At 48.0% G+C, this 20,531-nt stretch overlaps 1 protein-coding gene across 1 annotated transcript; it reads left to right on the top strand.

Moving 5' to 3' along the window:
• The first annotated feature begins 2,235 nt into the window (after positions 1–2,235).
• Positions 2,236–3,813, top strand: LOC122391543 (40S ribosomal protein S15a). Its single transcript, XM_043385581.1, has 3 exons — positions 2,236–2,416; positions 3,070–3,235; positions 3,661–3,813. The coding sequence occupies exons 1-3, from the start codon at positions 2,284–2,286 to the stop codon at positions 3,752–3,754; spliced, it is 393 nt and encodes a 130-aa protein (XP_043241516.1). The 5' UTR covers positions 2,236–2,283; the 3' UTR covers positions 3,755–3,813.
• Positions 3,814–20,531: the final 16,718 nt, after the last annotated feature.

The raw sequence follows: 20,531 nt of genomic DNA on the forward strand, positions 1-20,531 counted from the left end.
AAAATTTACCCCCCCAGCCCCGCGCGTTCGGCTGGAGACCCCAGCCCCGCGCGGGTTAACACCCCGTTTTACGGTACCTGTATTTCAAAGAAAAAACAGCTGCCATTTACCAGCATATGCTTGCTAGTTTTCATGGATAGGTAACCAAATGGATGTAAGCCTGGCATCCCAGGAAGATGCCAGATTGGGATGACCAAGATGTATAGACCAAAACAGACCTAACCTTTACCTGACCTGACCTTACCTTACTTACAACCTACAAATCTACAAACTTACAAGTCACCCAAGAAACCTACTAGTAGGTACTACAACGTACAACGGTATCTGGCATCTTCCTGGGACGCCAGGCCTAGTTATACCAGCAAATGACAGTTAACAGAAAATATGGATACCTTTGAAACCAATATTAAGGAAATTCTGTGAGCTGAGAAACCAGGACAAAACACAGCTTAACAACTTGGTGCAGCTTGGCCTATAGGATAATCTTCGCCAGTTTTTCTAAACAGCTTGAACTTTTCATTAGCACATTATGCATTGGTCAAATGGTCATGTATCTTGATACAGTGGAAAAAATTGCTCCCCCAGAGAACACTTTCCAGAAGGCATCAGGCTTCGGTCTGAAGCCGATGCACAACCACATAACCTAAAAATATTTGACTTACCATTCCCTGTAATCTCTCCTAAGGCATTGCCTTTGGCACTGCGCTGTTTCGCCCCGAGTATTACGATGTCACTCAGTGGCGGATCCAAGGGGGGGTCACATGGGTCATGACCCCCTCCTTGGGGCTCGGGGGCACCACAGGCCCGCCAGGGGCACCACAGGCCCGCCAGGGGCACCACGGACCTGTCAGGGGCACCACAGGCCTGTCAGGAGCACCATCGGCCTAGCAAAAGCACCACAGGTCTGCCAGAGCCACCACAGACCTGCCCGGGGCACCAGAGGCCTGCCAGGGGCACCACCGGCCTCGCAGGGGCACCTTGGGCCTGTCAGGGGCACCACGGGCCTGTGGGTGCACTTCAGGCTTGCCAAGGGCACCACAGTCCTGTCGGGGCCCAGGGGCAGCAGTGGCCTAGCAGGGGCACCACAGGCCTAGCAAGGGTACCACGGGCCTGTCGGGGGCACCACGGGCCTCGCAGGGGCACCTCAGGCTTGTCAGGGCCCAAGGGCACCCAGTCTTTCCAGGGGCACCACAGGCCTGTCAGGGACACCAGAGGCCTTGCAGGGGCTTCACAGGCCTGTCAGGGGCACCACCGGCCTCGCAGGGGCACCTTGAGCCTGTCAGGGGCACCACAGGCCTAGCAAGGGCACCACGGGCCTGTCAGGGGCACCTCAGGCTTGTTAGGGCCCAGGGGCACCACAGTCCTTCCAGAGGCACCACAAGCCTGTCAGGGACACCACAGTCCTTCCAGGGGCACCACAAACCTGTCAGGGGCACGTGCGGCTTAGCAGGGGCACCACAGGCCCGCCAGGGGCAACACACACAAAATAAATAATATAAAACAAAAAAACAAAAAAAAACTGAAAATAGGGCACCACCAAAAGGAAGTGGCCGAAATCCGATTAGTTTTTAATTTTGGGTATAGGTGGGGGCACCACTTCGATTCATGGCCCTCCCCTTGGAGTTTTCCTGGATCCGCCCCTGAATGTCACTTGCCTCAGTTTAATAGCATCGTAGTATGTTTTCACTCAACTTTGGAGTGGAGTTGTCACATTGGGGGTGCATAGACGTAAAATGTATTGGACGAACAAATGTCCGGACAAAAATATTTTGACGGAAAAATGTCCGGACAAAAAATGTACAGACGAAGAAATGTACTGTCCGAGGAAAAACAGTCCGACGAAAAAATGGTGGAACGAAAAAATTTATGGAATTTTGTCCAGACACGTCTAACAGGCGTTACACTAGTGTAAATAGCTGAGCGCACGGTGATTGGTGCGAGTGATCTCACAAGTTTCTTAAATTGTCTGACTAACTCCAACCCGGAATATTATGTCCATCTTAGCGTTATTCAAATTGAGATGCAGTATTGACTGAATGCGTGCCTCAAAATTGCAGCAAGCTTTGTCAAATGTCAAGGTCATTGCATTTATCTGAATCTAAGTTTATCTATTGACGTCTTCATTTCGATCACTCCGCATTAAAAAAAAAAAATCGCCAGGCAAAGCCATCCGTTGAGATTGGTAAAACCGCACATCACTTTAGCGGTGGGCTGTACCTATCATATGTGCACCCTCCCTGACACATAGTCCCCCTCTTTTCCAGATAACCTCCTGCCGCCATCATGGTGCGCATGAACGCCCTCGCAGACGCGCTAAACGCCATCAACAATGCCGAGCGCCGCGGCAAGCGCCAGGTGCTGCTGCGGCCCTGCTCCAAGGTGGTGGTCCGCTTCCTCACCGTGATGATGAAGCACGGTGAGTGGCGAAGGGCACGGTACTGGGTTGGTAGTTAGCTGGCCACTGGCTGAGGTTATTTGTTTGCTCCCGGTCATTGTTAAGTTGTTGTTTTTACTGTTGTGTACCTTGTTTCACAGGATTTCTGACGTGTTCCGTCCTTAAAGCCTTGATCTGATCAAGTGGCCATCGATGACTCATTGTTTTAGTTGCCCTCCCAGTGATTTGTGGATGACGGAAGTTCCGTGCCCATCGGCATTGTACGCTTGAAAATTGCTAATTTGCTTGCAGTCTGTTAGCGTTTGTGATCTGCGTCTGTTAGCGTCAGGGAAGCCTATCTTGAAAAGGCAATGTGGACTTATAGACCGCAAATGTTATTGTTTGATCAGCCTCCTTTCCATGGGCGCAGGAACCTCACGAAAAGTGGGGGGGGGGGCAGCGAAACTTCAATGTCACTTTGTGGCAACCCCAATGCCCCTATGAAGAAATTATTTGCAGTTTTGTGCTCATATCACCTTGTCGAACCATTTTCTGCTCTTAGTTTTGTATTTAAATAAAGAATAAACATTTTACTTTTAAAAATGGTCGAAAAGTATGGGACCATGTCTCCCCCCCCCCTTCCTACGCCTATGCTCCTTTCGGGCGAATATCAACCTACCCCTGTTCGCCCTCAGGCTACATCGGTGAGTTCGAGATCATTGACGACCACCGCGCCGGCAAGATCGTGGTGAACCTGACGGGTCGGCTGAACAAGTGCGGAGTCATCTCCCCCCGGTTCGACATCAAGCTGACCGACATGGAGAAGTGGTGTAACAACCTGCTGCCCTCCAGACAGTTTGGGTGAGCGTCCTGGGACGGCGGCAGGGAGAGTGGCGGGGCTACGTGCGGATTACATGACAGTCGCTTGCTCAAATTAAGTATTAATGGTTCTACCAATATTCGGTCCTCTACTTAAATCGTAAAGCTTGTTTTCTGGAGTCGATTTATTCTGTTAATGATAATGGTAATTTGCTGGCTAATGCATTTCAATTCATTTCATCTACGAATTTATTTTGTTTCTGATCAATTGGGCGAGATACTGAAGTTTGATCGTTGAAATAACTTGAATGGTAAACGCAGTACCGTGGCTAGTCTCGTTTTCAGTTTCAGTTCCACTAACAGGCTGGCTAGTGGCTATTGATCTTCCATCCCATTCGTGTCACTGACCCGTCCCGCACGATAGCGCTGCCCTGTAGGCTGACCCGTGTCTGCGTCTCCCTTCTCAGTTACATCGTGATGACCACATCGGGCGGTATCATGGACCACGACGAGGCCCGGCGGAAACATCTCGGCGGCAAGATCCTCGGCTTCTTCTTCTAAAACCGTGCCCCGCGCCACTGTGCCCTGCCTGACGTACAAATACACACAGACTGGGCGCAGTGATACGCGGCGCCGCGCCCGCGCGCGTCCCGATGGGCACACCTTACCACCAGGGGCCCCGCGCGCCGCACCGACACGGGAAGGCCACCGCTGCTTACCTCTGCTGCCGTGCTGAGCCGAGCGCCAGACTGGTCTGAGTGGGACTGGTCCGGAGGATGGCTCAGCACGGCAGCTGGCACTAAATTTATATAGTCAGTCAAGGACAGCTGATCGAAAATTTCGTCGGAGAAAGACAATTGGAAAGCTTCCGACTCTGGTTTGGCTTTCAGTTTGTTCTGTAAATATTTTTCCAGCGCGTTCTTTACGAACAGCTGCCCAGACGTCTAATTTCACCAGGACATCAAGTCATGCTCCTTCCTTGGCCAAGATATCAGCCTGTAGCGTTGTGTCATGTGTCGGTGTCGGCTCGCGGGGCCCACACCAAGTCCCGCCGGTGAGCCGATACAGGCTCCGGCCGCGGGTGGTAAGAATGCCAGCGTCACTGCTCCGCAGGGTGCGGCGGTGTGGTGTGAAGGGGTGTGGCCTGGACGGACAGCGCGAGACCAGCGCCAGCTCTTTGAGAGGGAGAGGAACGGATGAGAGTGGGAGACCAAGGGAAGGTTGTGATATGGGTACCTGAACAGGGTGGGTGGGACGGTTAGAGCTGCTGTGATACTGGGATTTTCTACACAGTAGGTTTTTCTACAAATGGTTTACAATGAGCTGTGATATTCGTATATTTATTATTTATGAAGATGAATTATATGCCAGGCATTTCATGATCCGCACTCTTTGGTCTCAGTCATATCGTGCATATTCTCTGAAGAGTTGGCACTTTTCTGGAGAGTTGGCACACATTTTAACAGCGGCACCAACATCTAAGACGAAACATCAACTGGACATCACATGATCATGGGGTCAAAATGGTCTACCGCCGTGACTTCAACGGCACACTGCCCCGCCTATTAGGCTCTCGCTGTTACATTATTAAAAAAAAAAAAAAAAATCCGGCAAATTTCACTAACCCAAACCCAAATCATTGCATTGGTATGAACACGCTTAGGGATACTGAGATGTCATTTCAACCGGCTTTGGGTTCGTGAAATTTGTCAGGATAACACGGAAGTTAGTAAACATTGTGTACAGTGTATCACTCCCGGTCTCAGCATCCACTCTATTCACTCCGCACGGATCGGGAAGCGGAACTCAACTCCGCATCACGCTTTATACAGAGCCACCGGTAGCGAGTCATTTCCGATGTGCTATGCGGATGTCAAGGTCGTTGTTGCCGGGAACCATGTGCGTGCCTGACATTGGCAGTGGCAGGAGCTATGTGGGTCAGTGTCAGCAGACAACGCCCGCTGGTGGCTGCGATGTCGGCGTTTTAGTGCTAACCAGCTACCTATTTCTCGGATTCGGCGTTCGCCGTTAGTGAGCACACTGCATCAACACTCAACAGATTTAACCCTCGCCGGCACAGGCCATTTTGCGTCCTTCGACGGCACAAGGGGGGGGGGGTTTGTACGACCCCCCCTCGCGTTTGGCCCCTGATCGAGCTAGAGCTTCGCGGAAAAAACGAGCATGTTGCCCGTCACGAGAGGAAGCCGATGATACCCAATTTTAACCCGCGCCCCAGTGGCGGTCTCAGCCAACTTCGCCCTAGTGAGGGGGGGGCATATGTTACCACCCACCTCTAACTCAAAAACTAAGAGGGCTAGAAAGACGCGGTAAAAAGCAGTTGATAGCTCTCAATGCGTACGTTTGAAAGTATTTCGGTCACTTTTCACCTTAGAGCAATATTGGGGTCACCAGAGGTCATCAAAGGTCAAAATTTGCCAATTGTCATTATATTTTTCAGAAAACATGCCGCTATCTCAGGAACTATGGTAGCTAGAAAAACGCATGGAACAGCAAACGATAGCTTGTGAACTCTTCTTTTGAAAAGGTCATAATCAATATTGACCTCATGTCAACGGTTTAGCCTCCAGAGGGCAAAAACTCCAAAAATAGCTGTTTTTACGAAAAGCGTTTTTCGACAATAACTTTCGACTGCAAAAAGCCACTACATTTCTATTGCCAGAATCGTGTTCCTCTCGCCGAGACGCGTCGAATGAACTATAATTTGACCTTGAAAGGTCAACTTGAAAATTTGACCTCAGGTCAAGGTCATGACCTGACCGGAAAAGGTCATGTTACATATCAGTCGATGCGTCTCAACAAGACAAACACAATGAGACCATCCCCAGCGTTCTATCTCGTTCCAATCGCGAGTTATTGGCAAAAAACTGTTTGTAGCCTCAAGTGACCTCGGATGACCTGTGGACTAAAGTGATCACGAGTGGACTAAATCATTGAGTCTGAAATATTTGGACTGTTCCGATGCGTACACACGGATCTAGAGGCTTTTTCATTTTTCTCCATTGACTTGTAATGGTAAGGTCACGCCACTGACCTGACCTTAGGTCACGGATATAAAAAATCCGAGATATACAAATTGTAGGCGCCCATAACAGCATGCAATCCTACAAGTTTAAAACCTTTCTGACAAACACTGCAGGCTGGACATGATTGCAAACTTTTTTAGGCTTGGTCAGTTAACTTGACCTGGTGACCTGACCTGACATGACCTGGGGTCAAAAATTTCACACATTGTCCAAAATTGATGTACCAAAACCTACCCCAAGCGGCGCGGCGCTAAGCGCCGCGGTTTTTTATTCACACGCAAAAAACGCGACAGGGTGGTAACATATGCCCCCCCCACTGGGGCGAAGGTTAAGGTCCTAGGTCATCGGGTGACCTTCCCAGGTCAATGACCCGAAAACCGGGAAAATCGGGACCTGTTAGAAAGTCGTTAAGTGTGGCTGCTATGTGGTTTTCCGGGGTGCTGATCACGAATATCGTGTTAGTTTTGATCAGAGATGATGTTTTTAAGCATTTAGACCAGGTCGGGTCAGGTCAGGTCAGGTCAACCGGTAGGGGTTGTGACGGGTATTCGTAATACGTGTCAACCGCCTCTGACAGCTTCGTAACATGTTACGAAGGTACCAAAACTACTTCGTAAATGTTCAAATGGCTGCTAAATTCGAATTCAGCTCCAAAAACTAGCCTAGAAACATGTAAAACTCGAAAAAGTGAACCGAGGTCACCAAAGGTCAATGACCTGACCTGACCTTCAGGTGACCTTGACACCCACCCTAATGTATGGGAGCAACATCAAATCACATGTTTGAACGTTTGAAACCACGAAAAGCTTGCAAACGCGCGGCTAATGCGAGCCGACATACGCCGAATCGCGATTTCGGCCAAACATGGTCACGGAAAAGAGGTCACAGGTCAAAGGTCATTGGGGTCAAGGTCATGAAATTTTCAGGGAACGTGTAAAATTGATCAATGCCAGGGTACTGAAAGTTTCGTCGCGATCGGCCGCTTTTTACGGGAGTTATTCGCGAAAAACCTTAGGGGGGTGCATCACCCCCCCCCCCCCTGTGCCGGCGAGGGTTAACCCGCGCCCTGCTGGGGGGGACACCCTTGTGGTTTTTCGTGAATATCTCAAAAACGGCGGCGCGGAGCGCCGGCGTTTTTGGTACACCTTATCATACATCAATTCTACACATGTGAAAATTTCAGACCAAGGTCATTCAAGGTCAGGTCACCAGGTCACTTGAAGTGACCTCACCTCATAAAAGTTTCAATGTCTGTCATAGCTACACCGAGTGACCGATCGCTTTGAAACTTTCAGCGATTGCTAAGAGCAATAGCATGTACAAAATGTATATCTCAGAATTTTGATGTCGATGACCTAAGGTCAGGTCAATTTTGCGACCTCCCCATTATAGGTAAGTCAATGGGAGAAAATTGAAATGCGCCTCTTTTGGACGAAAGACATTATAAACACTCCCAAACACCCAATTACAAGTGGTTTAGACACACTGAACATGAAAATGGTGTCCGTGACCCTTGTTTATGCCCTGAGGTCATCTTAGGTCACGAATGGTATCTAACAGTTTTTCGCAAATAACTTTTGATACAGGCATGCTAGAGCGATGAAAACGCCTTAGATGTGTTCAGCTCGACGATACGGATCGACTGATATGCAACATGACCCTTTCCGGTCAGGTCATGACCTTGAACTGAGGTCAAATTTTCAAGTTGACCTTTCAAGGTCAAGTTATAGTTCATTTGATGCGTCTTGACGAGAGGAACACGATGCCGGTGAAAGTAAGCTCGTACAAGGCTTGGGTTAAAAGTAATTGCAGAAAAACTGTTTCCAAAAAAATCGGCTATTTTTGCAGTTTTTGCCCCCTGCAGGCAAAACCGTTGACGTTAGGTGGTCAAATCTGAGAGAATCACTCAGAAAGGGCGCGAATAGGGCTATCGAATGCGCTTTTCTGTGGCGCTGTAGCTCTATTGGTTCCCGAGTTATGCGTTGGCTTCTTGGAAATTTTCGACATTCGACCTGGAAATCGGCGAAATTTTGCCTTCAATGACCTCTGGTGACCTGACCTTTGACCTGACCAAAAAATTGACCGAAGTGATTTCGTCATTATTTTTGACGCTCTTTCGAACGCCGCCTTTCGCGTATCGCTACGTGGCCCAGGAGCCGAGTTACAAGGGGGGGGGGTGTTCAAACACCCCCCCCCCCCCCAGCAGGGCGTGGAAATCCAGGACCCCCAGCCGGGCGCGGGTTAAAAGCCGTTAGGCAACGATGTTGATCATAATGATCAAGACGGCCCATATTCAGCCCAGATTCGGAACACCTCCGATCAAGCTGAAATTCGTAGGTACACAATGTCTGTCCTGAAATGTCCAATCCACAGTCCGAGTCATTCGGCGGCACTCCCAGCCGTTTGACCTACAGAGGTCAGCAAAGGTCACGTGGCCCAAATTTGCATAGCAGATTGTGGGCCACCCAGTAGAGCTAGAGCGCTAAAAATGGCACCAATCGACTCGCCAGCATCTAATCTTACTTTCCCAACACCCATTTGACCTCTCAAGGTCATGCGATGACCTAAGGTCATTTGTGGGCCATGTCGAAAATACACTTGCACAGCAGTTTTCGAGTAGAGGGATTGACAGAATTCCAAATCAAATCACATAGGCCGTAGTAACTTTCCTTAACCTGCGCCGGGCCGGGGGGTGTTTGAACCCCCCTACCCTGCGGTTTTTCGCAGATATCTCAGACAAAAACGGCGTTGCGGAGCGCGCCGTTTTTTGGCACACTTATTCGTGCATCTTTTCCGCACATGTTGTGAAAATTTCAGACCCAGGCCGCCTTAGGTCAGGTCACCAGGTCACGCCAAGTGACCTCACCTCAGAAAAAAATAAGAATGCTCGTCATTGCTACAACGATTGATCGATTGCCTTGAAACTTTCAGCGATTGATAAGAGAAACATTATCTATAAAATGTGTATCTCGGAATTTTGATAGGTATCCGTGACCTAAGGTCAGGTCAATTTTGCGGCCTCTCCATTATGTCAATGGGAGAAAATTGAAAAGCGTCTGTTTTGCACGAACGCTATTCTAGACACTCTAAAACATCGAGATGTAGGTAAGATTGACACACTGAACCGGAAAATGGCAACTGTGACCCCTTGTTATGTCCCCAAGGTCATCTCAGGTCACGAACAGAATCTAACAATTTTTTGCTAATAACTTCTGATAGAGGCGTGCTAGAGCGCTGAAAACGCCTTAGATGTGTTCGGCGTGTGCAAAAAAACATGACCTTTTCCAGTCAGGTCATGACCTTGACCTTAGGTCAAATTTTAAAAGTTGACCTTTCAAGGTCAAATTATAGTTAATTCGACGCGTCTCGACAAGAGGAACACGTTGCTGGCAAAAGTAATGTCATGGCTTTTTTTAGTCAAAAGTTATTGCCGAAAAAACGTTTTTCGTAAAAACGTTTTTTTTTAGTTTTTGCCCTCTGGAGGCTAAACCGTTGACCTGAGGTCAAATCTGAGAAAGTTATTCAGAAAGGTCTGTGAAAGGGCTATCGAATGCGCTTTTCCGCGGCGCTGTAGCTCTATCGGTTCCCGAGATAGCCGTGGGCAGTTTTCAAAATGTTGAAATAGTCAACATTTTATCTTTGGTGACCTGACCTTTGACCTGACCCAAAAATGACCGAAGCTTTTTCGTCCTTATTTTGGACGTTCTTTCGATTGCAGCATACCGCGTGTCGCTACGTGGCCCAGGAGTCGAGTTAGAAGGGGGTGTTCAGACCCCCCCCCGCCCCGGCCGGCGCGGAATCTCAGAGCACCGGCCCGGCGCGGGTTAAAAACCGCTTCTTGATATGTGACCCCGTTTCCCCGTGGAATTCAGCCAATCCCTCTACTCGAAAAACAGCTGTGCAAGTGTAGTATCAAGTGCAAGAGTATGTAGTAATGGGATAAAGTTTCCCGTCCAGTCCGGATCAGGGGGTTGCGGCGTGGAGGAAGATTTGAGTTTCCTGAGGATATTTTGAATACAGAAGCTCTTTATGAAACATGTATTTTATATTCTTTTAACGGTCAAAATAGGGGCCGATGTCGGTCCGACGTCGCCCCGACGTCGGCCTGACGTCGGCTGGACCTCAGCAATTGATCTCGGTCCGACGTCGGCTGGACCTCGGCTGGACGTCGGTGCATGCGGGCATATCCGACATCCAGCCGACGTCGTGCCGAGGTTAGACCGACGTCGGCATGTTTACTGGGGAAGGTACTGCAAGTTTGGCGTCGATACGTCAAGCGCTTTGGAAGGAGGGGCTAATAATAGATCATAAATAATAAGGAGGGGCTAATAGTCCCCCCCCCCGTGGGACGCGGGTATTACTGTCCGGAGTCGGAGTTGGAGTCGGAGTCGATTTTTGAAGCCGGAATCGGAGTCACCCTAAATTACATCGACTCCGCAGCCCTGTAGCCGATAGTCGGCGCTGCACCGTCGCACTCGGCCGCAGCCAGTATACCTACTGGCAAAAATGGAGCTATTATGATATCGCTCGTTGTTGGTAACTAGGTAAGTGAAGCGTGCTTCATAAATGACCGCCACATAGAGAAACAACCGTTTAACCCTCGCCCGTACAGGGGGGGGGGGGTCGAACGGACCCCCCCCTCGGTTTTTCGCGAATAACTCGCGTAAAAAGCGGCCGATCGCGACAAAACTTTCAGTACCCTCGCGTTGATCAATTTTACACCTACCCTGAAATTTTCATGACCCTGACCCTAATGACCTTTGACCTGTGACCTACTTTTCGAGACCATGTTTGGCCGGAATCGCGATTCGGCGTATGTCGGCTCGCATTAGCAGCGCGTTTGCAGTCTTTTCGTGGTTGCGTTCAAACATGGGATATGATGTTGCTCCCATGCATGAGGGTGGGTGTCAAGGTCACCTGAAGGTCAGGTCAGGTCATTGACCTTTGGTGACCTCGGTTCACTTTTTCGAGTTTTACATGTTTCTAGGCCAGTTTTTGCAGCTGAATTCGAATTTAGCAACCATTTGAACATTTACGAAGTAGTTTTGGTGCCTTCGTAACATGTTACGAAGCTGTCAGAGGCGGTTGCCACCTACTACGAATAAATACCCTTACTGGTTGACCTGACCTGACCTGACCCGACCTGGCCTAAATGTATGAAGACATCATCTGTGATCAAAACCAACATGATATTCGTGATCAGCACCCCGAAAATTTCTATAGCAGCCACGCTTTACGACTTTCTAGCAGGTCCCGATTTTCCCGACTTTTGGGTCATTGACCTGACCTGGAAGGTCAACCGATGACCTAGGACCTTAAAATTGGGTATCATTGGCTTCCTCTCGTCACGGGCAACACGCTCGTTTTTTTCCGCGAAGCTCTGGCTCGATCAGGGGCGAAACGGCAAGGGGGGTCCAACGGACCCCCCCCCCCCCTTATGCGTTCGCGGCTGGAAAACACCAATACGGGCGAGGGTTAATGAAGAAAATGGCTTATATTTTACTCAACAAAACAATCTGAACCCCAATGTCCTCTTCTATATGGAGTTTGGCGCATGATAACGAAGGGACGCCTTGTTAGCGAGAGAGTTGTTTATGAAACGTTCCTCACGGGTGGTGCGCCGTCTGCCGCAAATATACCTAAAGGTACTGAAAAGAGGACGGAGAGGGGAGCCGTAAAAAATGGTCAGTTGCCTAGTACATATGAATTGCTTTTAGAGGTCACACTGATAATACCAGGTCAGGTCACAGGTTAGGTCACCAAGGGTCAGCACATGAACCAAACTTTACTAAGGTTGTGCGATGCATGTTTTGTGGCCAATTTTTCATTTCCAACTCAATGGTGTTGGTTATAAGACCAGCAGGTACGGTTTAGGTCACTTTCTGGTAGAGGTCAGGTTAACCCGCGCCCCACTGGGGTCTGTGTATAACACGCCCTACTGGGGGGGGGGGCTATTCATAGCCCCCCCTCCTAACTCCGAAACTACTGGGCCGATCGTCAAAATTCAAACGGCGTCTGATAGCCCCGGAAAAACTGTCGAGCGAAACCTAATTTCATTGACCTCGAGGTCACCGATGACGTCACAGGTCAGGTCAAAGTAAAAATTATTAGCATTTTGGCTTGTTCACATTTTGGGCTCTGGCTGCCGTCTTACAAGTCAGATCAGGGTCATTTTTGGGTTCCACACTCGTGAACAGATGCTCTAAATACCTTGAGGGTACCAAACTTGTACTTTGATTTTCAGGTCAAGGTCAGGTCATCACAGGTCACGAAAATATTATATCATGCGTCGGTCACGTGACACATGTTTTATGGTCCATTTAGGTCATAGATTTCGAATTTGATGTCGTCTGTGTCATTCGAGGTCATTTTGAGTCGAATTTAGCTTAGGTCAGGTCACTTTCAGGTCAAAAAAGGTCAAATTTTGAAGTTAAGATTTTTCAACAAAAAAGGTGTCTATTGGATGCAGTTTGAGCTCAGGAACACGATGGTGCCATTTATATTGGTGTACGATTTCAAATACGTACTGAAAAATTGATTTGAAAAATTAAAAATTGTGAATTATTTGCAATAATGCGTATACCTTGGCCATTTTTGAAGATATTTAGCTAAAACTTGCTAGAGTTAGTCATAATCATGCGTTCTGTCACATATATTCCGTTTTTTTTTTCGAAAAGTCAAAAACTTTTTGAAAAAAAAAAAAATAAAAGTATAAATTTTGAATATTATTATATAAAAGTTTCGAAATTTTCAAAATTTTGAAAATCCGAGATAGCAGTTTGATAGCGCGGTCAATTCTGAGTCCTTTCATGCAAAGAAATTGGATCTAGCTTAAAAACTGAGCTCTTGGGAGCGATTGCCGTGGTTCAATGTTTTGCGTCGAAATCGGAGGAACATGACGTCACTCTGATGTCATTTCCGTCCGACCTATGGTAGCTACGAAGTTCAAATTTTGACACAAGGTGTCAAATTGATGCAGCCGAAGGTACTGAAAGTTTGGCATCGATTCGTCAAGCGGTTTGGAAGTTATTGCAGAAAAACGGGAGGGGGGGCTATAAATAGCCCCCCCCCCAGTGGGGCGCGGGTTAAAGTCAGGTCCATTCAAAGTTGATAGTTTTGCATAAAATGGGTATTGATTCGATGCAGCTCGTCACGGGGAGTCTAATGGTGGTCTTTGTATTGGGCTTCGAGGTCTAAAGTTGCTAAAAATTGAGTTTGAAAATTTGGCGTCATCAATTTTGAACAGTTTTTTCGCTATAGTTGGCCAAAAAAAGGAGGTATCGATCTCAAAATTGGCATGTGAATAGAAGGCGGTAGGGACTATCACACCTATTCCGTTTTTTTCGAAAATCAAAGCTTTTTGGATTTTTCGGCTATTATAAAAAAATATATATTTTTCATTTTTGGGGGTCAAAATAAAAAAATAATAAAATCCGAGATTGCAGTTTTGTAGCCCTGTTCTACACCTTTGATGTCTGAAATATTTGTCTGTATCTCTAAAGCTGCAGGTCTTACAGCTCTTCCCGCGAAACTGTTTGGGTCGAAAATGGCAGAAATGACGTCACTCCGACGTCATTAGTGGACAACCTATCATAGCCTTTGGGAGAATGTTTGTCACAATGTGCAAAACTATTCACGGGAGGGTACTGAAAGTTTGGTGACGATCGACGGAGCGGTTCTGGAGATATATCGAAAGAACTAAAGGGGGGGGCAAAAAATGCTCCCCCCCCCACCGCCTGGAAGGTTAAACTTAGAAACAATCGGCTCCCTTTCGTGACGGGCAACACGCTCGTCTACTATTCCGGCGAAGCTCTAGCTCGCTCAAGAGCCAAACGCGAAGGAGGGTCGTACCCTCCCCCCCCCCCCTTGCCCCGAGGACGCAAAATGCATAGGCGGCGGAACGGGGAGGGCACCGGGGCACCGTGCGTGCCCCCCTTTGATTTTGACATTTTAACATTAGTCCTATGGGCGTTGCATGGAAAGAATGGGACCAAAAGTCGGCAGTGCCCCCCCCCCCTTACTTGAAGGTGTTCCGCCGCTACTGGCAAAATGGCCTGTGCCGGCGAGGGTACACCGGACGAGTCAGGTGTGTCACAATCAAAGGTCACAGGCGTCCCTGCCCCAGGCGCGGTCACAAGACAGGCCTGTTCCTGAAGTCGTGGTATCGAAACAGTTTTCTATATATTTACTAGGTGGTATTCAATAGAACATGCAAAGGGACAGCAACATCAGGCGTTTTGAAGTGAAAACGCGCAATTATGCCGGACTACTCTGGGCACTACGTGTCGGATGTGTATACAGCGTCGGCAGGGACAGGTGGTTCCAGTACGACGATCGGCGCGTCAGCTGTGTGGACGAGGCCGACGTTCTGGGCGAGGCCGGACACCAGAGGAACGGCTACATCTTCTTCTACCTGCACAAAGACCTTTGCGACCAAGTGGTCAGTGTGGAGGAAGCCGGCGGGGCGCTGTGACCGCCGCGTCAGGGAGCGGCACCGGCGGCGGAACGGCCCCGACCTCCTCCGTGTGTATGGGTGTATGTGTCCTTCCTTGTGTGCGTGTGCGTGCGTGTAAATCGCGTTTGTGCATGGGTGTAACTTTGTATACTTTCGAGGTCCCATGTGGGACCCCAGTGCGAACATTTGGGACCCCAATTGTCATTTTGGGACCCCAATAGTGGAGGCCCCCGAGACGCACCAGCTACTTTACAAACGGAGGTCCGATGTTCATATAAAAGGTTCTCTGTATAAATATGAGGCCCCTTGGACAAATCGGAGGCCCTGTTGGACAAATGGGAGGTTCCCTGGACAAATAGGAGGCCCCCTGAGCAAGTAGGAGGCCCCCTAAACAAGTAGGAGGCCCCATGGACAAGTATTGGACATAGGAGGCCCCCTCTGTACGAATAGGAGGCCCCCTGGGCCTGGACAAATAGGAGGCCCTAGACCTAGACAAACAGGAGGCCCCTTTCACAAAAGGAGGCCCCCTGGACAATTAGGAGCCCCCTGGACAAATAGGAGGCCCCTTTCACAAAAGGAGGCCCCCTGGACAATTAGGAGGCCCCCTGGACAAATAGGAGGCCCCCTGGACGAATAGAAGGCCCCTGGATAAATAGGAGGCCCTCTGAACAAGAAGGAGGCCCCCTGGATAAAGAGGAGGCCCCCTAAAAATAGGAGCCCTCTGGATAAATAGGAGGCTACTTTAACCAATAGGAGGCCCCCTGGACAAATAGGAGGCCCCCTGAACAAGTAGGAGGCCCGCTGGACAAATAGGAGGGCTGTTGGGCCCCCTAGGAAAATGACAGCCGCTTGGACAAATAGGAGGCCCCCTGGACAAATAGAAGGCCCCTGTACAAAAAGGGGGCCTCTTGAACAAATAGGAATAGAAGGCCCCCCATGGACAAGTAGGAGCTAGAGGCCCTCTGTACGAATAGGAGGCCCCTGAACAATTAGAAGGTTCCCTTAAAGGAAATAGTTCACTTTCACGAAATTATTTTTTTTGCAATGGATTTGTGATTTTTTATGTTCAAAATGATCAGCAAAGAAAATAAAACCTTTTTACAACAAAAGATTATTTTCTATATTTTTGATATAGGAAGAACTTTTCAGTTTCTGTAAGGCACACGCGATCCAGTATGAAAAGAGCATGGGTCCCGAAAATTCTTCAGAAACTGAAAATTATCGCGGCCACCGGCATTTGGGCGATCTGCTCGTGCTTTTGTTACTGGAGCGCCTCACTGGAGCGAATTTCTCTAGAGTTCTCGTAGATAATTTCTCTAGTTTCTGAAGAATTTTCGGGACCCATGCTCGTTTCATACTGGATGCGAATATATGCAAGGCACACATCCTCAACGCAAGACACATTTTTCGGGACGAGAAATAGAATATCTTTGCCTAGGGTGATCGTTGGGCTGTAAAAGCTCCTGATTTATGCTCGTCTCAGCCCAAGCTACGGAACTGCTATTCCAGTTCAAAACCCATGTTAAAATGTGAACTATTTCTTTTAACAAAAAGAAGGCCCTTCAAAAAAGGAGGCCCAAGTAGGAGACCCCTGGACAAATAAGAGGCCCCTGCACAATTATGAGACCCCTGGTCGAATAGATGACCCCTGGATAAATAGGAGGCCCCTGGACAAATAGGAGGCCCCTGAACACGTAGGAAGCCCCCTGGATAAAGAGGAGGCCCCCTGGAAAATAGAAGCCCCCTGGATAAATAGGGGACCTTCTGGACAAACAGGAAGCCTCCTGGACAAATATGAGGCCCCCTAGACGAATAGGAGGCCACTTGGACAAATAGGAGGCGCCATCAACCTATAGGAGGCCCCCTAGACAAATAGGAGGCCCTCTGTAACAGTAGGAGGCTATCTGTACGTACAAATAGGAGGCCGGCGCTCGACCTGTAGAAGCTTAGCTGTATGTACAAAAAGGAGGCTCTCTGTGCAAGTAGTCGAAGTAGGAGGCTCTCTGTACTGTATGTACCTACAAATAAGAGGCCCCCTGGGCAACTGAGAGGCTAGGTACACAAATCGGAGGTCACCTATAAAAAAGCGGGACTCTGTTGGAATACCTGTTTGAATAAATTGTTTTCCTGATATTCAAATTATTTAATCCTCGCCCGCACATGGGGGGCAGTGGTTGCCACCCCCCCCCCCCAGGTTTTTTCTGTTCTGCACTCAACATTTTGATTGCTAGAAGCCGGATGTTTCGTATAGCTATAGCTGCTTCTCTATCCTTTCTTAGCGTCCATTGAAAATTCCAAGTTTCTGTGGTTTTGGTTTCGGAGATATGACCTTATTCTTCAGGTGATGTCATAACCCAAGTGACAAATACCCAATATCTTGCGTTGGCTATGGGTCTTATGAGCTTTTGCCACCTTGATTTCGGCTTTTTTTGCCAGTCTTACCTCCCACCTATCATGGAACATGTTGTTCGATGATGTAGAGACGCTAGGGTCAGGGTCAAGGTCAGCCTAGGTCATCTAAAAATTTTGCGTTTTAGGCGAGCTGAATTTACTTTCATGAAGTTTCTTTGACTGTATATTTGGTAAAAGCTTCCCAGTTCATGATCTCATGCTATAGGGACACATTCATAATCGGTGCACACTAGAGGTGGCAAAAGATGAAAATTTTGGGAACCAGACTCGAACCAGACCCGGTTGGACATTTCTGGAACCAGTCGGACCCGGTCTTAGTTGGAATCGGAACCAGTTGGACCCGTTCCCCAAAAGTAAATTAATACAAACTATAACTTATAGATATCATTAGTTGGCAGTTGCATCATGTAAAACAGCCTATTTCCAATTGGGAATACTCATGAGCTACTGTGTGCAAAGAAACATTCACTTAATTCACGTCATACTTTGCAATACTGTGTAGTGTGCAAGATGTATGTTTTATGGTAGGACCCGGTTGGACCCGTCAGAAAATTTCCAGGAACCGGTCTGGACCCATATGGGTCCAGACTGGTTCTTTGGACCGGGTCCTCGGGTCCACATTTTGCCACCTCTAGTGCACACATCGGTATACACACAGACACACACAGACATACAAACACATATCACTGACCTTGACCTTACTTGACCTGAAATGACCACAGCCAGCAAAAACCTAGTCGGATAGTGTGACAAAGAGGTTCTAGCTGGCTTGGCACCACAACTCATACGGCAGCGTCATCGGTATATGATGAGCAGCGCACGTGATATTCCAACGGGCAACGGTGACCCCAAACAGCAACGTTCTTTAGTTTGACCTGACCTGGAAGGTCAATGACTGCCTGATGAAGTAAAATTTGGTATCATTGGATTCGTCTCTTCCCAAAGAATATGTTGCTTTTGACTGCGAAGCTTAAAATTTTGTTTGAATACATTGTGGTGATGTCGAATAAAATACCTACACAAGCAGCGGGCCAACCCTCCATATACCGATGACGCTGCCGTATTGGTGCCAAGCCAGCTAGAACAGCTCTTTGTCACACTATCCGACTAATTTGCTGGCTGTGGTCATTTCACGTCAAGTTAGGTCAAGGTCAATGATATGTGTTTGACGTTTGTATGTCTGTGTATGTCTGTGTATGTACTGATGTACGGCCCTCCAGGTATTAAGTGGTTGGTTGCCATCATCACAATAATCGATCTGCATTGATGAATACGTCTAATGGCTGTTGAAAACCATTGCCGAAGTGTGTGCACGAACCCTCTTCTCATTTCTATTGAGTCATTTTACAGGAGTGTCATTCAAAGTTATTGCACCAAAAGCACATAGGCTAACCAATGTCCGTGAAGTTGGCGACGTCGCCAGCGACTTTTCCAGCGACGAGCACCGATTTTAGCCAAAACCTCGGCCAAGGTCAATTGGACCATGAGGATCACGAAAATCGAACCCATTCACCCCTTTACCTTGACCTTCAAGGTCAAATTCAAGGTCAAAGGACCCATAGCCAACGCAAGATATTGGGTATCCGTCATTTAGGTCATGACATGACCTGAAGAACAAGATCATATCTCCAAACCCAAAAGCCACAGAAACTTGAAATTTTCAGTGGACGCTGAGAAAAGATAGAAAAGCAGCTATCCAAAGATCAGATTTCTAGCTTAAAAAATGTTCAGTGTAGAGCAGAAAAACTAACTTGGGGGTGGAAACCCTCCCCCCAGGTGCGGGCTAGGGTTAACCCTCACACTTTCTGGGGTCGGTTAGATTCCTTGCGCAATGCTGTGCCGTTAAATTCTTTTTTATAATAAAGGCTTTTTGTTTTATTGTCGAAAGTGAAAAAGCCAGAAATTTTCGTCGATTTCGGTCGACGCGGGGGATATTTACATACAATGTCATCCTGCTGGCCTGGATCCATGAGTAAGGTCAGGTGACCTACCATTTCTTTATTAATATTTAAAAAAAAATCATGGCATCCGGGCTGTGACGAAAAATAAGTGGTCTAAATCCAATGAGAAAACTGGATTTGGGGGTACCCTAGGTTTGGCTTCTGAGCCTCTGGTCCCCCAGTGAAAATTTCTTAGAGGAGGCCCTGACGTGGTTCGTAAATTACCGCTTCCGCAATTGGAGGCCCCTAATTGCTTGGAGGCCCCCATTAAATGGAGGCCCCCTTGGACGTTTGGGACCCCAATGGTGATGTCAAAGTTTCACCCATGCGTTTGTGGGAAAAAATCCTGCAATGCAATAAAAAAAATACAAAAAAATTATGCCGGATGATAAAAATAGAGTTTCTCTCATCACTCTTTCACGTGCTTTCTAGACAGCAAGGTCCAAGACTTTCCGAATGTCATTTCCTGAATCGATATTTGCAATTTTGTTTGTAATCTTTGCACTTGCTCAAAGGTGTTTCAGGTGAGGCCGAATGCTTGACCCTATGTATCTGGGCCAATATATCGTGCGTAATTAAAGAAGCTTTTTGAATAAATGCATTGATCGATTACTTAGCATCGCAGAACATAACTTATAAGAAACTGTAAACGTACTCACCTTTACGGAAATGGAGTCCTGATTTGGATACCTGTTTTTCAGAGAGGCCTGAGTGTCATTTCCAAAGGCAATAGAAGCACGTCTAGCCTCTAGGATGTTTCTGCGCGGACTTATGCTCTTTTGGATGTTTTGGGTGAGGCAGGCAGCTGTCTATGAAGTTTTATGCGCTGCTGTTGGCTGCTGCAGATCAGATCTTCCCAAGTACAGTTTGGCTGATATGAGCTACGTTCCTGCATACAGAAGGTTTGGATTTCAAGCATCAGAAAAACGCGAACCAAAAGAAGCCGATCACCGATTTATAAGAGGAGAAAATGTACGGAAAGTATCAAGAAAGTTATGGCCAGCACTGAAAAATATGTCGCTACAGGAAAGACTATCGAAGCTCAGCCCAAAGAAGGGTGGTGAGCTCCCGCCTAATAACGGCAGTGGCGCACCTTTGCTCCTACCGCGGTCCGGCTCAGCGAATGAAACACAAAATACCACGGATGTCCCTGACGTGAACTCCACCACTACAGAGTACGTGAGCTCTTACAAGGCGCTAGGACATTATGGACCGAACCAACTGCCCGACACTGGCTGTGGATACTACGAGATGTCTTACGACGGGGGCTGCTACTACGTCTCTAAGGAAGTGGCTCCCGGCTACCGCGCTGGCATTGTTTGTGCCAAAGAGGCTCCTGGCGGCGAGTGGGCGAAAATTGACCACTTTCAGCTGCAGAGAGAGAGCTTTTACTTCGCACATTGGTTAAACATAAATAGTGGCAAGACCCCTGACCAATATTACTACAATGTTTACATTGATATCGATAACAGAGAGTTAAACTGGTA

The sequence above is a fragment of the Amphibalanus amphitrite genome, unplaced genomic scaffold (assembly GCF_019059575.1).
Source record: "Amphibalanus amphitrite isolate SeventyFive unplaced genomic scaffold, NRLGWU_Aamphi_draft 000443F_arrow, whole genome shotgun sequence".
Classification (NCBI taxonomy): domain Eukaryota; kingdom Metazoa; phylum Arthropoda; class Thecostraca; order Balanomorpha; family Balanidae; genus Amphibalanus; species Amphibalanus amphitrite.